At 42.3% G+C, this 14,569-nt stretch overlaps 1 protein-coding gene across 5 annotated transcripts in view; it reads left to right on the top strand.

The window, feature by feature from the left end:
- Positions 1–14,569, top strand: part of LOC122791042 (myomegalin-like) — a 3,200,315-nt gene that overhangs the window by 2,241,728 nt on the left and 944,018 nt on the right. For all 5 annotated transcript variants that reach the window (XM_044058817.1, XM_044058818.1, XM_044058820.1 and 2 more), the window contains exon 38: positions 12,774–12,890. In XM_044058817.1, the coding sequence (XP_043914752.1) occupies positions 12,774–12,890 (117 nt within the window). The remainder of the gene's footprint in view (positions 1–12,773; positions 12,891–14,569) is intronic.

The following is a 14,569-nucleotide window of genomic DNA, read 5'->3' as shown; positions in this document are numbered from 1 at the left end:
ATTGTGTATACCTTGCTTAGGGCCTGAGCACGGCGTTGTTGGCTGTCGCTCTTGTGCTAGATTTAACAAACGCACTATTAAGAGAAGATTAGATTGTGCCAGGTTAGTTTTTGGGAAGCGTTGTAATTACAACATGCCGTCGGATGCTCCGGCGCCGCTTCGCCTAAAAGCGCAAAGACAAAGCAGCGAAGCCTAGGGTAGAAGAACCGTCTGTCCTGGACGCCAGTTCTTTAGAGGGCTCGGTGGAGCCGGTGGTTCTACCAGAAGTTCCTTTGGATTCTCAGGGAGAGACTTTACTGTTACAAGATGTGTCCTCTCAGGAGGTAGGCCAGGCTGAAGGGGCTTCTCAGGTAGCTGTTCTCCCTCCCTTCCTAAGGTGGTTAGGCCCTCCCTTCTGTTTCCAAGGCTCCTTCTAGAGGCCGGCCAGGGTTAACTTCAGTGGGGGTCTCCCCTAGTTCTTCAGGGTCTCTGCCTAAGAAACATATGCTTAAAATGGCAGAAGATTTGATTACTATGATTAGAGGTTCTTTATCCCCCTGATAAGAGGCCTAGGGTGGAACCTGAGCTTGAGAGTTTTGAGCAGAGTTCGGAGGCTTCTGAGACTTCGGCTGAAGACTTGCAGGAGTATCCACATTATTCTGATTCTGATGTAGATGACTCTACACCTTCGACTTCTCCTCCTGAGGAGTTTTCTTTTCAGAGACTCTTCATTCCATGAGGGAGCATTTTAAATGGGAAGGTCAAGATTTCTCTGATTCTAGGAAAAGGCTTAGGGAATTTTGTTTCTACCCCAGCATAGGCCTTTAGCTATACCTCCTGTTCTGGATGTGGTAGAGGATGTTTTTGCAGAGGCTTCCTGAACCCTGATTCTTTGCCTCCTGCCCCAGTTAAACCGGACAGGTATTATAGGGTGCCTGAAGCTCATAAGTATCTTTTAAGAGTCCTAGGGCAGACCCAGAAACTGTTTCTCAGGGCCCTAAAGGGGTTAAGGCTTCTGTTGTTAAAAATCCTGTTCCTTCTGATAAAGAGGCAAGGGCTTTGGATAGATGGGGAAAAAGGGTGTATACTTCTTCCACTTTAGCCATGAGGGCTTTGAATTGCCAGTTTCACATGTTGAAATACCAAAATTATCTCCTTTCACAATTGAAGTCTAAGGTAGATGCTCTGGCGGAAGGTATTGAGTGTAAAGAGTTGCAGGATTTGGTTCATGTTTCTGAACAGGTGGGTAAGCATTCCTTGCAATGTGGTTTTGATGCTGTACAGGCCTCTTCGAGGGTGGCAGCCACTGGTTCTGTTCTTCGCAGGCACGCCTGGCTGAGGGATCAGAATTTAGCTGAACATGTAAAGACAAGGATTTTAGATGCTCCTTTACAATCTGATGTGTTGTTTGGTGCGCCTGTGGAAACAGTTTTAAAGAAAATGGAGGACAAGGCTAAGTCTATGCAGACTGTTAAAGATTTTTGCAGGTTCAGCCTCCAAAGTTTAGTAGAAATTGGCCTACTAAGGGGTGGACTTATCCTTCTTATGATTCTCAGTCTAGGGGTAGATCTAGACGTGGTAGGGGCAGAGCTCAAGGTTCTTTTAGGCCTAGAACAGGCAGTTCGCCTGCCCAGTCTTCTGGTGAGGGCAGGGGTCAGTCCTTTCGTAAGCAGACCCAATGACTTGCCTTTTCAGCTGCCAGAGCCTTCTCGTCTGGCAGCACCTTTGGGAGGAAGGCTGGCACTTTTCAAAGAAAATTGGAGTGTTATTACCCAAGACAGATGGGTATTGGATATCGTTCACCACGGTTACAGGTTTTATTTCCATACCTTGCCTCCATTCAAAGGCATGCCAGACATTCCTCCTATACAAAGAAAAGAGGCTCACAAGCAAATTTCTCTGTTGCTCCAGATAGGGGCCATTCAGCCGGTTCCTGTGCCAGAAAGGGGCCTAGGATTTTATTCTCGCCTGTTCCTAGTACCAAAAAGGGGAACACGTGGAGACCAATTTTGGATTTGTCTATCCTCAACACTTATTTGGACATTCCCAAGTTCAAAATGTTGGCGTTACAACAGCTTTTACCTCTGCTGGGCAAAGATCACTGGATGGTAACTTTAGATCTCAAGGAGGCTTACCTTCATGTGCCTATCAGACTCAGTTGCAGGAAGTATCTGCGTTTCGAGCTGGAAATTCACATTATCAGTTCTCTGCATTGCCCTTTGGCTTATCTACTGCGCCCAGAGTATTCACAAAAGTTCTGGCTCCAGTTGTAGCTTTTTTCAGGCTAAAAGGAATACAAATCTATCCTTACTTGGACGACTGTCTGATTCTGGCTCAAGAAAAGGACGAGCTTCTTCAGCATCTGGAATATGTGATAGCAGTGCTAAGATGCCTGGGGTATTCTGTGAACGAAATAAAGTCCAGTCTAGTACCCTCTCAAGACATGTGCTTTTCTGGGTGTGAGACTGAATACAGCAGCCCAGATGGCCTTTTTAACCCCGGACAAACAAAAGAGTCTATCCCTTTACTTCCATCAACTATCTCATCAGTCCGTGCTGACTGCAAGGACAGTCCTTCAAGCATTAGGGTTCATGGCATCTTGTATTCTGGTGCTTCCCAATGCCAAACTGCATATGAGGAAGCTGCAATGGTATCTAAAATATGTATGGACACAGCACTGCCAGGCATTGGACACTGTCATCCCAATAATACCTTGCATTCAAAAGGAATTTTTGTGGTGGGCTCAGGAATGTCACCAAAACAAGGGACTCTCTGTGACCCGGCCAGAGGCGAGTCAGATTCTAACGACAGATGCCTCAGACATAGCTTGGGGAGCTCATCTGAATGGAAAGTGGATACAAGACAAGTGGCCTGCCAGACTACAGCATCTACATATCAACATGAAGGAGATGTTAGCAGTCCAGTTTGCATTAATGGCTTTCAAGGAGTTACTTCTTCCAGGGCAGGTGTTGATTCTAACAGACAACACTACTGGCATGTGGTACATCAACAAGCAAGGGGGAACACATTCTTATCCTCTATGCAGGCAAGCAATGATTTTGTGGGAGACTGCGCTCAGCTTGCAGCTAAATCTACAGGCAAGGTTTCTGCCAGGAGCACAGAACTCCTTAGCAGATGTGTTAAGCAGGCAAATCATGGATCCCCACGAGTGGAAACTGGATCTTCATGTATTTCGACAATTGACAGTGTCCTGGGAACTCCAGACATAGATCTGTTAAGCTTCTCCACTAAACCACCAGCTGCCAAAGTTTTGCACAAAGGTTTCATCACACAGCTTGGAAAGTGGATGCTCTTTCGTTCAGTTGGAAAATCTTCATGTGTATGCCTTTCCACCTCTGCCTCTCCTCCCAAAGGTACTCCTAAAGGTCAGACAAGACAAGCCAAGGATGATTTTGATAGCTCCAGATTGGCCTCGCAACACTGGTACCCATTACTGAGGAATCTGGTAAGGAAGCCTCCATGGCCTTTACCTTTAATTCCACACCTTTTGTCTCAGAGGGACGGTCATCTCCTCAATGTCAAGCTTCACTCTCTTCATCTAACAGCCTGGCATATTCTGTTTTGAACCACAGCAGGTCTCAACTTCCTCAACAAGTTTTGAATGTGATTATGGAAGCCAGAAGGCCTAGTACACGTAAAGTGTATGCAGAAAAATGGAAGAGATTTTTATTTTGGAGTGCAGCAAAGGATTTGGATGTTTCTGAGCCTAATTTGAGTGTGGCTCTTCAATATCTTACTGAGTTATTGGACAAAGGTTTGTCTTTCTCTTCCATTAAGATTCATGCTGCAGCAATTTCAGCTCACTATGATTGTGACCCACCATTGTTTTCTCATCCTTTGTTCAAGCAATTTCTTAGAGGGGCAAAGAATATAAGACCCCACGTAGAGCTCCTACTCCTGCTTGGGACCTCAATTTTGTGTTGGAGAAACTTACTCTACAACCTTTTGAGCCTGCGGCTACTGCTGAATTGAAATACTTGTCATGGAAGACTGCTTTTTTGTTGGCCATTACTTCTGCAAGAAGGGTTTCTGAATTGCAGGCCCTTATGGCGGTTGAGCCTTTTTGATTTTTCATAAGGATAGGGTATCATTACGTACTAATCCTTCATTTATGCCTAAGGTGGTTTCTAGTGTGGCTTTAAACCAAACTATTCATTTGCCTACTTTCTATGCAAATCCCCAAAATAAGGCGGAAAAGATTTTGCACACTTTAGATGTACACAGGCAGTTGCGTTATTATTTAAGCAGGACTAGGGATTTTAGGCAGTCTCAGCAGTTGTTTGTTTCTTTTGCTTTGAGTTCCCAGGGCAAGCCTGTGTCAAAACAAACTATATCTAAGTGGATTGGGTTTTGCATTGCATTCTGTTATTCCCATCATGGCAAGGAGATTCCAGCTGGGATTAGGCCTCATTCCACGAGGGCTACTGCCACTTCAACAGCATTTCTAAGGGGTGGCAACTAAGGATATTTTGGAGGCAGCTACTTGGAGTTCAGTGCATACTTTCTCCAAGCATTACCACCTTCCTCTCTATTCTAAATCCAGGGCTGGTTTTGCCACTGCTGTGTTGCAGGGCATTTTGGCAGCTCCTGCTTCATTATAGTTTAGCCATCCTCCCTTACCTCTGCTTTGGGATTCTACCCAAGTGTTAGGACTGCAGCAATGTGAGATGAAGAACATAGTACAGTTTTGTACCTACCATAAATGTAGATGTTCAAGATCCACATTGCTGCAGTCCAATTTACCCTCCCTCCTTCCCTCTGTGTTTAGGGGTGGTTGTGTGGGTGGGGTTCTATTTTGTAAATTTGTATATATTGTACATATATTAGGTACAGGAGTGTTTGGTGTTTTTGGTTTTGGCCTTATCTTTTAGGGTCTTCTGACATCTGGGGCAAGAAAAGACTGAGGATATGACGTGGGGGATGCGCATTTGTACCCTGACGTCCTGATGTCAGACAAATGCGCCTTGACCGACGTCAGCCTTATACTTTGGTATTCGGGCCGACTGGGACAGCGGACTACCCAAGTGTTAGGACTGCAGCAATGTGGATCTTCGAACATCTACATTTATGGTAGGTACAAAACTGTACTTTATATGTATAATAAACCCCAAAAGACCGGCACTACAAAATGTGGCAGATGTAATCAGTGCTCTGCCATATTCAAAGAACACTCTAAGTGTTTGGGCAATAGGAGTCGCACTTTTGTAACTTTTGCTAAGGGCAATTGCCAAACAAGGAACGTTATTTATCTAGCTATATGTACTTCATGCGCCGGATTATATGTGAGGAAAACAGGATGAAGGTTGAGGGAAAGAATTTATGATCATACATATGCCATCAAAAAAGGTGATGTTAATAATGCCTTGTATAGGCATATCAGAGACAATTCAGGCTGTATTATGTTTCAATTTGCTATACTTGAAGTGATAGTCCCACGTCAGAGAGGGGGGAACATAAAAGTTTTAAGTGAGAAGGAGGTGAGGTGGCAGATTTTGCTTAATGCTACCGTTACACCGGGAATAAATGAAAATATATCAGTTAAACCAATAATTGAGGCTAAGAGATGACACAGGGAATTTTTGGAATCCTTGTGCAATCTCATATGAAGGGGAAGTGATGTAACGAAGGCTTGCTTGCATGCAAATGAGTGTTTGCCATTGGTCAGAACTTCCTATAAAATCTGTAAAATAGTTTAGTTGGTGTTCTGATGAAGTCTAATGTTTTAGATGAAAGCGCTTAACCTGTGTTATTTTTTATTAATACATTTTAAACTGAGTTAGTTCCAGCGGATTGTTTCTGGCTTCCACAGTGTTTTTTTTCTTCGTTTCCAGTTGTGGTTGTGACTACGTGGATTATTCTGGGTATTTGTGCGACGCTTCAGTGTATGTTGGGCAGGGGTTCCTGGTGTCCCAGTTACCAGAATGTGAGAAAATTATGGTGTGTGCCTTGTGCTGAGCTGGATATATTGACAAAATAAAACCCAGCAACAACTTTCTTGCAGAAGGCTTCTTTGCAAATAGGTTGATGTGGTGAGGTGGGTGTGTAGGCTGATCTGGTGAGGTGTGTGTGTAATGTTTTATTTATATATGTGTGTATATATATATATATATATATATATATATATATATGTGTGTGTGTATATATATATATATATATATATATATATATATATATATATATATTCATATATATATATATATATAAACAAACATTTATAAAAATTGTGTGTATGTAATATGTGCCATTTGTCCACAAGTCAACTTGTCAAAAGAAAAAAAAAACTGATACAGCTGATTGAAAATCAGCTTATCACACGTACTAGCTTTTTTTTCTGTGCGAAATTGTGGTGTAGTGGGGATTGGAGAATTTGTCCTTTCCCCAATGTATTTTGATCTCTGAGTTGCTTTATATAATTAGCAGGGAATCAAGGGATATGTGGGGGCTTGCCCACCAGTCCAAATGCTATTGCTTGATCATCGTTATGAGCACCCATTCCATTGTTGGTTCATCAAGCCATTACAGATAAGTGTCCTGTTGGGGGGTCCTTTTACTTATCCTTTTCTTGTTGCTTGTGGGGTTTCATATCATCCAAGAAGGGTAAATGTCAGTGTGGGACACAGATTCCCCATAAAGACCACCACACCCATTGTCGCTTTTGCTTAGGGGGCATCTCACAACCATACATCCTGTTCCATTTGTCAGGCTTTTGTACCTAAAATTTTTTGGAGTAGATTATCTTCTTTGGCTCTTTATCTTGAAAATCAGCATCTTAAGCTTCTTGCGAATGAGATGATGGAGGGTACTTCCCACTCCAAGGGACAGCCGTCCATGAAGAAAGCCGAGAAGCCTAGGCTGGAATCTTCTGCTGTTTAGCCTCTGCGGGATGTCTCCCCCTAGGTGAGTGTTTGCCTGGAGGTTTGCCTAGCTTTATCGTTGGATTCCTCTGCAATGACTGGGTTGGAGGTCAGAGGGGATCTGATTTTAAACAGGTCTGAAGAGGCTTTGCAAATGTCCATTTTGGATGCTGACGGGGAGCCAGGGATGATTATTTCCAAGGGGTCTAGGGGTGTTCCACAAATATTAGTCAGAAAAGAAAGTCCCTACAATTATTATTGAATGCCATCCTCGGTCAGATCCTTCCAGATTTTATAAGGCAGACATCCCATTGAAGAAAAAGCAAAAGGCTAAACTTGTTTCTCCTGCTCCTAGGGATCCTCAGAGTAAATGGCAAGCCTTAATTCAGGGTTTGTTTAGTTATTTGATGGCATTGAAACCTCCTCAGGGAGTTTCTCTTCCAGCCCCCCCTTGGTGTTCTACTCCCTTAAAAAAGACCCAGGGAACAGGATTCCTCTGAGGAGGAGCTGGATTCTGATGAGGAATCTCTTGCTTACTCTTCTCAGATTCCTTCTCCTTTGGACTGTTGGTCAGAGGAAGAGGAATTTACAAGTCCTGACACTCCCTTTCAAGAGATCTCTTTTGGGGATGCCATCTCCAGGATGATGGCGTTTTTTAAATGAGGTTGTGTTCAGGTCTCAGAGGTTCATAGAAGATGTGAGTTGCTGCAGATGGACTGTCCTAAACCTTCTGCTGTTCCTCCTGTTTTGGCTGCTTTGTTGGATGTCTTTTCTAATGCTTCTAAGGTTCCAGAATCTCAGCCCCCTGCTCCCAAGAAACCTGATAGATTCTATAGGGTGCCCGAGGACTGTACATTTTTGTATAACTGTCCTGCTGCTGACCCTTCAGTGGTGTCTGTAGCCTCTGACAAGCCCTCTCAATTGCTTCCTTCTCCCAAGTTACTGCCCTCTTTTAAAGATAGCAGGACCATGGAAAGACTAGGCAAGAAGGTTTACACCTCTGCTACCTTGGCTGTTAGGGCAGTTAATTATCAAACCCATATGTCCAGGTACTTGTTGTTTATCCTATCCCAGGCTTGTCAAGGTTATTTTTGATCTTCCAGACTCTGAGGGTAAAACATCTGCCCCTTCCCCGTTAGGGACTTACTCCCACGTGGCTCATCATTCCATTAAGTGTAGTTTTGATGCAGCAGATGTTTCTTCTAGGGTTGCTACTTTTGGGTCCGTGATGAAGGAGATATTCTTAGCTCCAGCTTCAACCTTTGCCTGATGGTATTAAGGCTAAATTGATGGATGCCCCTCTTGATAATAAACATTTGTTTGGTGAAGCTGCTGTTGATATGTTTAAGTCCTTTCAGGATAAGGGCAAGGCTTTACAGGAACTTAAAAATGTTTATTTCTCCTGTGCCTGAATTTCATAGAAACTACCCCAATAAGCCAGCCTTTGTTTGCAGGCAATCTCACCATCCTCCTTAGGGCAAAAAGGATGGTAGGCGGGCTGCTCCTGCTAAGGCTAATTGGACTTCAGTGTCTCAGAAGTCTTCCTCTCCAGATAAACCAAGTGCTGTCTGACTATCCTATTTTTTCCAGCCACTTTCCTCTCGCTCTCTTCACCTCTCTTTCTTTTCCTGTTTGGCTACAGATTACTCAGGATTCCTAGGTTTTGTCCATTATTTGCCAGGGGTATTTCATGGTGTGGAAATCCCTTCCCCCTTTTTATGGGTTTTCCTAATCCCCCTGAGGAGCAACTCTCCTTTCTCCCAGAGGTGCTTTGGGACTTTTTGACTCAGTGTACTGTTCAAGAGGTGCCTGTGTCCCAAGGGGGGAGGGGGATTTACTCCAGGATGTTTCTAGTACCGAGAAAAGAGAGTTCTTGGAGACCAGTTCTAGATCTCTGTATTTTAAACACTTTTTTCTGAAGGTGCCCTCTTTTCAAATGTAGTCACTTCAGACTTTGTTCCCTCTTTTGCTTCCTCAGGCTTATATGGTGTTTCTGAACCTCAAGGATGCTTATCTCCATGTTCCGATCCATCCCCTTTTTAGGAAGTTTTTGTGTTTCTCTGTTGCTTCTTGGCATTTTCAGTTCTCTGCTTTGCCCTTTCTACTTCCCCAAGGGTATTCACCAAATGCCTCACTCCTGTGATTGCTTTTTGTAGGCTTCAGGGGATCCAAGTATTTCTCTACTAGGATAACCACCTGTTTTAGGCATCCTCTCCAGAGATCCTGTTGCAAAATCTTCATTTTGCCATTTCCCTTCTGCAGATCCTGGGGTTCACAAACCTCAAAGCCTTTTTCTGACTACTTCTCAATACCATGTTTTCCAGGGGTGCACGATACAGACTGTGCCTCTGCTGGCATCCCTGCCTCCTCCCAAGGCCTTGACTCTCATTTCCTTCTTTCAAACTCTTCTTCCTCTGGCCTTCATTACAGCCAGGGAGTTTCTGAGACTTGTAGGATTCATGGCATCTGCCGTCCCTATGCTCCCTCTGGCCAAACTCCACATGAGGAAGCTTCAGTGGTTCCTGAGGTCAGTTTGGCTTCAGCATACTCATTCCCCTGAATTTGTAGTTCATCTTCTGCCTTGTCTCCAGAAGCAACTTCTTTGGTGCATCCAGCAGTTCTCTAAATTTAGGACTCCCTTTTCATCCCCCTCTTCCTTCTCAGGAACTGTTCACAGACGCTTCAGATGTGGGATGGGATGCAGCTTTTTGTCTCATTATAAGTGCAGGGGCTGTGGTCTTCTCTTAAACAGAAAGAGCACATCAGAGACGAGAGCTCTTCTGCTGGAGCTTCGGGCTTTTCATTCTCTTTCCACCCCAGGACTTATCAAGGTATTTACAGACAATACTACAGTTATGTGGTATGTAAACAAACATGGAGGCACATGATCTTGTCATCTTTGCTGGTTGGCACTTCTGCTGTGGGATCTTGCTGTCCAGTATCAAGTGATTCTTTAGGCAGTTTACATTCCCTATAGTCAAAACATTGTGGCAGACATACTGAGCTGGTCCTTGACTCATTCCCATGAATGGATGCTTCAAAGGGATGTGTTTCTGGACATTGTCTAGCAGTGGGGTAATCCTCAAATAGATCCATTTGCCTCCCCTCTGAACAGACAGTTTCCTCTATTTTGTGCCAGAGTCCCAGGTCTTCTGGTTTGGAAGGTGGACGCCCAATCATTTTTCTTGGAGGGGATGTTTCTTTATGCTTTCCCTCCCCTTCCCTCTCATTCCAAAAGTTCTGTTGAAAATTCAACAGGTTGCTCCCAAAATCTTGTTGGTGACACCCTTTTGGCCGAGACAGTGTTGGTCCCCCTCTTCTGCATTTAGCCAAGGGCAATCATCACAAGTTACCTCACAGGGTGTACCCACTCATACAAGACAAGGGATCTCTCATCCATCCTTACCTGTCCACTCTTCAACTGACACTGTGGGTGATAGGATTTTGATTCCACATAGACACCTTTTTTCTGAGGATGTGCTTAGGGTCCTGCAGGAGGCTAGGAAATCCTACTTATCCAAATGAGAGGTTTTATGTTTGGTGTCTTTCTCATAACCTGGATCCACTTTCAATGGATGTTCCTTTGGTTCTGTCTTATCTGTGTGAAATGCTCAGCGCTGGGTTGGCTTATTCTTCTGTTAAGGCTCACTTGTCAGCTATTTCTGCCTGTCTGCCTTTATCTCCTCCTTTATCTTCTAGATTTGAAGCTAAACAATTCTTAAAAGGTGTCCTTCATATTATATGTCCCAGGAAGCCTGTTTCTTCTCCCTGGGATCTTAATTTTGTTTGAAGAACTTGACTCCTGCTCCTTTTGAGCCTGCTGCTTCAGCGTCCTTGTGACAATACTCATGGAAGACCATTCTTTTGTTAGCCCATACTTCTGCCTTGCGGGTGTCTAAACTTCAAGCTTGTATGGCTTGTCCTTTTTTGGTGTTTCGTAAGGACAGGGTGTCCTTGTGTTCTAATCTTTCTTTTATGCCCAAGGTGGTGAATGAGTTGCCACTTAATCAGTCTATTCATTTGACCACTTTTTTCCCTTTTCTGCAGTCTGCTAGTGAGAGGGTGCTGCACGCATTGGATCTGCATAGACAACTCAGATTTTATTTGTATCAGATTTCCAAACAGTCTTAGTCTTATCAGCTTTATGTTTCCTTTCATCCCAGGTCCTTGGGATTAGCTGTATCCAAGTAAACGATTTCTTCTTGGATCTCAAAAGCTATTTCTTTTTGTTATTCCTTTCATGGTAAGAGCCTTCCTTATTCTGTGAATCATCATTCTACTAGGGCTGTGGTTTCTTCTGGTGCTTTTTTCAATGGTTTAGACAGTAACTCTATTCTAGAGGCAGCTACCTGGACTTCTGTCCATACATTTACCAAGCACTGCAAGTTGAATGGAATCTCCAGAGCTAGAGTTGGTTTTGCTAGGGCCATCCTTCATGGCTTCCTAGAGGGCTTTGCTGGTCCTCCCTTCTTGAGCTTTTGCACTTTTCCCCAATGTAGAGAGTACTGCAGCAGTGATATGGATGGACATAATACAGTTAAAATCTTACCATAATGGTAGATGTCCTTGTCTTCACTGTTACAGCTTTCACTCCTTCCCTCTGCCTCATGGTCCATTTCTCTTCTGGATGTACTAATTGCCTCTTTTTTTCCGTGGATTGTCATTCCTACTGGGGCTCTCAGTTCTGAGGATGGTACATGCAGATGTCACCTTTATGCCCTTTGCTTAGCAAGGAGCATATATGTGATGTACGGCTTACCTTAAGGCAACCTAAAGGCTTTGGTATATTGGTTGGACGTCCGGCCATCCTTGCCTGGGGATCCTAATGTAAAGAATACTGCAACAGAGAAGAGAAGGACATTTACCATTATGGTAAAGTTTTATACAACTGTAGTTTCTTTTAAGATGCTTGCATTGCTATGCACTGACAAATATGCAGCCAGAAGATGATCATCCATCACCTTGATTTTTTGTTTTACAACTGACTATCCAACTGACAAAACGTGTCTTTTGCAATAAACTGTGATCAGTTATCACACCCTGTGCATGTAGGTTTACTACCATATTGTTTTTTCAGTTTCCCATTTTATCCCAGTTCTTGTTCCTCATCCATCTCTTCAAATGGTTCCCTTTGTTACATAAACTGTCACTCTGCATCCACCCATACACTCTTCCTTCTTGTGACTTGTAATGATATAATAGCTTTGGGATACCCTGTTTGGGCTACCATATCACAGTCCCTGGTTTCTGTTACCAGTTTTGAAAGATGCTGACAGTATTTGCCTGGTCAGTTGACAGAATGCCATACCAACTGCCCACTCTTTTGTCCCAGACTTCTGAGATTATATAGCATCATCACCTCCCAAAAATTCTTTTTGCTCCCTTTTTTTTTTTTTTATCTTTTCCTGCCTTTCTGAATATATTTTATGTTCAGCCTCATAGCCCCTCCTTTTCTTTTACTGGAATTACTTTGGTAAGGAAGAGATGGGTGAAGTATGGAGAAGTAAGCAAAAGACTCCTACTGTGTTGTGATGTTGGGACGTTTGCTGGTAGCTGCCTTTAATCACAGACTGCTAAGAAACAGTGTCTGTGGTGTCCTCTTACATGCTGTGTAAAGGTTATATGATTGATTTAATGCAGTCTGATATTGTAGTTTGAATGCAATAGGCTGTACCTTATATAACAGTACGTGATAAGCAGCCTACTTTTCTCTGCCCACCAGGTAATCATACTGCAGTAAATAGTGTGCTTTTCTTTACACATTTTGCCTTTGTATAATAACTTTTGGTTGTATTGTTTGTAAGTACTTTTATGTTTGAAATTTACAGATTTGGAGGTAACGCATTTAAACAGTCATTGAACCATTTTATACAATGTTTAATTATGTACACTGTAATGCTTCTGTATTTTTGATTACAGTTGTACCCATTCAGAAATCCGAGGACAGAGAAGTACAAGTGAATCTGCAGGACTTGGGATACGAGATCATTGAAAAGCAGAAAGCAGAGGCAGTGAATGAAAAGAAAAGTAGTCAAGGTAAATTACTCTGATAAACAGCTTTATTAACATGCATCTTCAGATTTCATAAATTAGAGGAAATACAATAATTATTTTAGGGTCCTGCTAGTCACTTGTGTCCCATTTTGCACCTGTGTTTGTTACAAACTAGACCGTTTATGCTGCATTGCTAACTAGATGACTGTTGTATTTGCTGCATATGCATGTTGCTAAATGTTCAGTTATGTACTATATTCTGGTTCAGCTTTTTATTCATAGTGACATTGTCTTTCATTCCCATGTACAGTAATATAATTTCTGTAAGACTTGGCCTGTTTAATTTAGGAGTACCCATTTGAAGTTTTTTCTTCCCCCACTTAGTGACCCATTTCCAGGTAAAGTTGCTGCATTGAAAGCAGTGTTCATGACTGTCATGTCCATGTTTTGTTTTTGTTTCGCATGGTGCTTAAACATTGATATTTTTATTTAGTTAGGGGATATCGTGTCGTCACAAAGTGTGTTCCACTGACCATTAATTTTATTTGCTATAAACTTACTAAAACACACCTTATTTTGTGAAATGCACTTCCAAATGGTACTGAATTTAAGATGGATATCCATTATTTTATTTATTTATTATATTTGTTGACCGGGAGTTTTGTGTCTTGTCTTTTTTTCTAGTAATGCTGATCGTGAGCCAACTCTGTTGGCATTCACATCATGTGGTGATAGAACAAGGCAGTTCTTGACTCTCTTTTAAGTCTTGCCTCCATTACTTAGCATGCAGGAGACATGATGATTATCTTCAGAAGTCAGTTGAGTTCTTCTTATGTTTAAGTATTTTTGGAAGCCATCATCTTAGGTTTCACAGAACACACACAGGCTCACATACAGGAGGCAGATAGTGCCAGACCTCTCTTTTCTGCTTCTGGTCAAAACATGATAGCTTAGTCTAAACTGCTTTTGTTGTGAGATACTGAAATGAGTAAGATTTCGGAAGATTGCTGTTAGCTGCCTAGCCTAGTGGCTGCTTCTCTGGTTTTTCATTTCTGTTCTTGTACTATGCTGTCTTCATTCGTATGGGTGCTTCAGTTGCAGAACACATCCATACTCTTGAAGAGAAGGAACAAGTTTGTTGGGCATCTGCAGTATCTTCATTGTCTATATGTTGCTGCCCACATAAAGTGAGTGTTGGCAATTAATATGGATGATGATGATGATTTCCATTTCAGGGTTAATGGAGCATAACATGAGGGTTATGGTTCATTTGTAATGAAGTTGTAGGTCACAATCATATGTAGGATTATGTAGCAGATATTAATTTTAATGAAGCTTGCTCTTTGTGAGTTCTCTAGCATTTAGCTATACTATCATTTAGCCAAATGTTCTTTTTAAGCATCTATATTAAATTTTTACTTAAGACCTATATGGATCTACTTCACATGACTGAAAGCTCAAAATACTGAATTTCATTTGACTGAGACACAATACCTAAGTTTCAAAATACTGAAAACTCATTTGACTGAATCTTACACTGCTGAATTTCAAAATACTGAATTTTAAGCCATAGTCATATAGACGTCCATCAACAATGTCTCTTTCCAAAACATAAAAATTATTTACTTAACCTCTTAACAGAAACCGGATGATATAAAACCAAACTAGGTGGGGAGCTACGCACCCCACACCCCCTTAACTATATATACTAACTTCAGGAT

This window comes from Protopterus annectens, chromosome 16.part0 (assembly GCF_019279795.1).
Source record: "Protopterus annectens isolate FY-2018-M chromosome 16.part0, PAN1.0, whole genome shotgun sequence".
In the NCBI taxonomy this organism is placed as follows: domain Eukaryota; kingdom Metazoa; phylum Chordata; order Ceratodontiformes; family Protopteridae; genus Protopterus; species Protopterus annectens.
The sequence above is the reverse complement of the archived record's forward strand: the minus strand, read 5'-3'. Positions and strand labels throughout refer to the sequence as shown.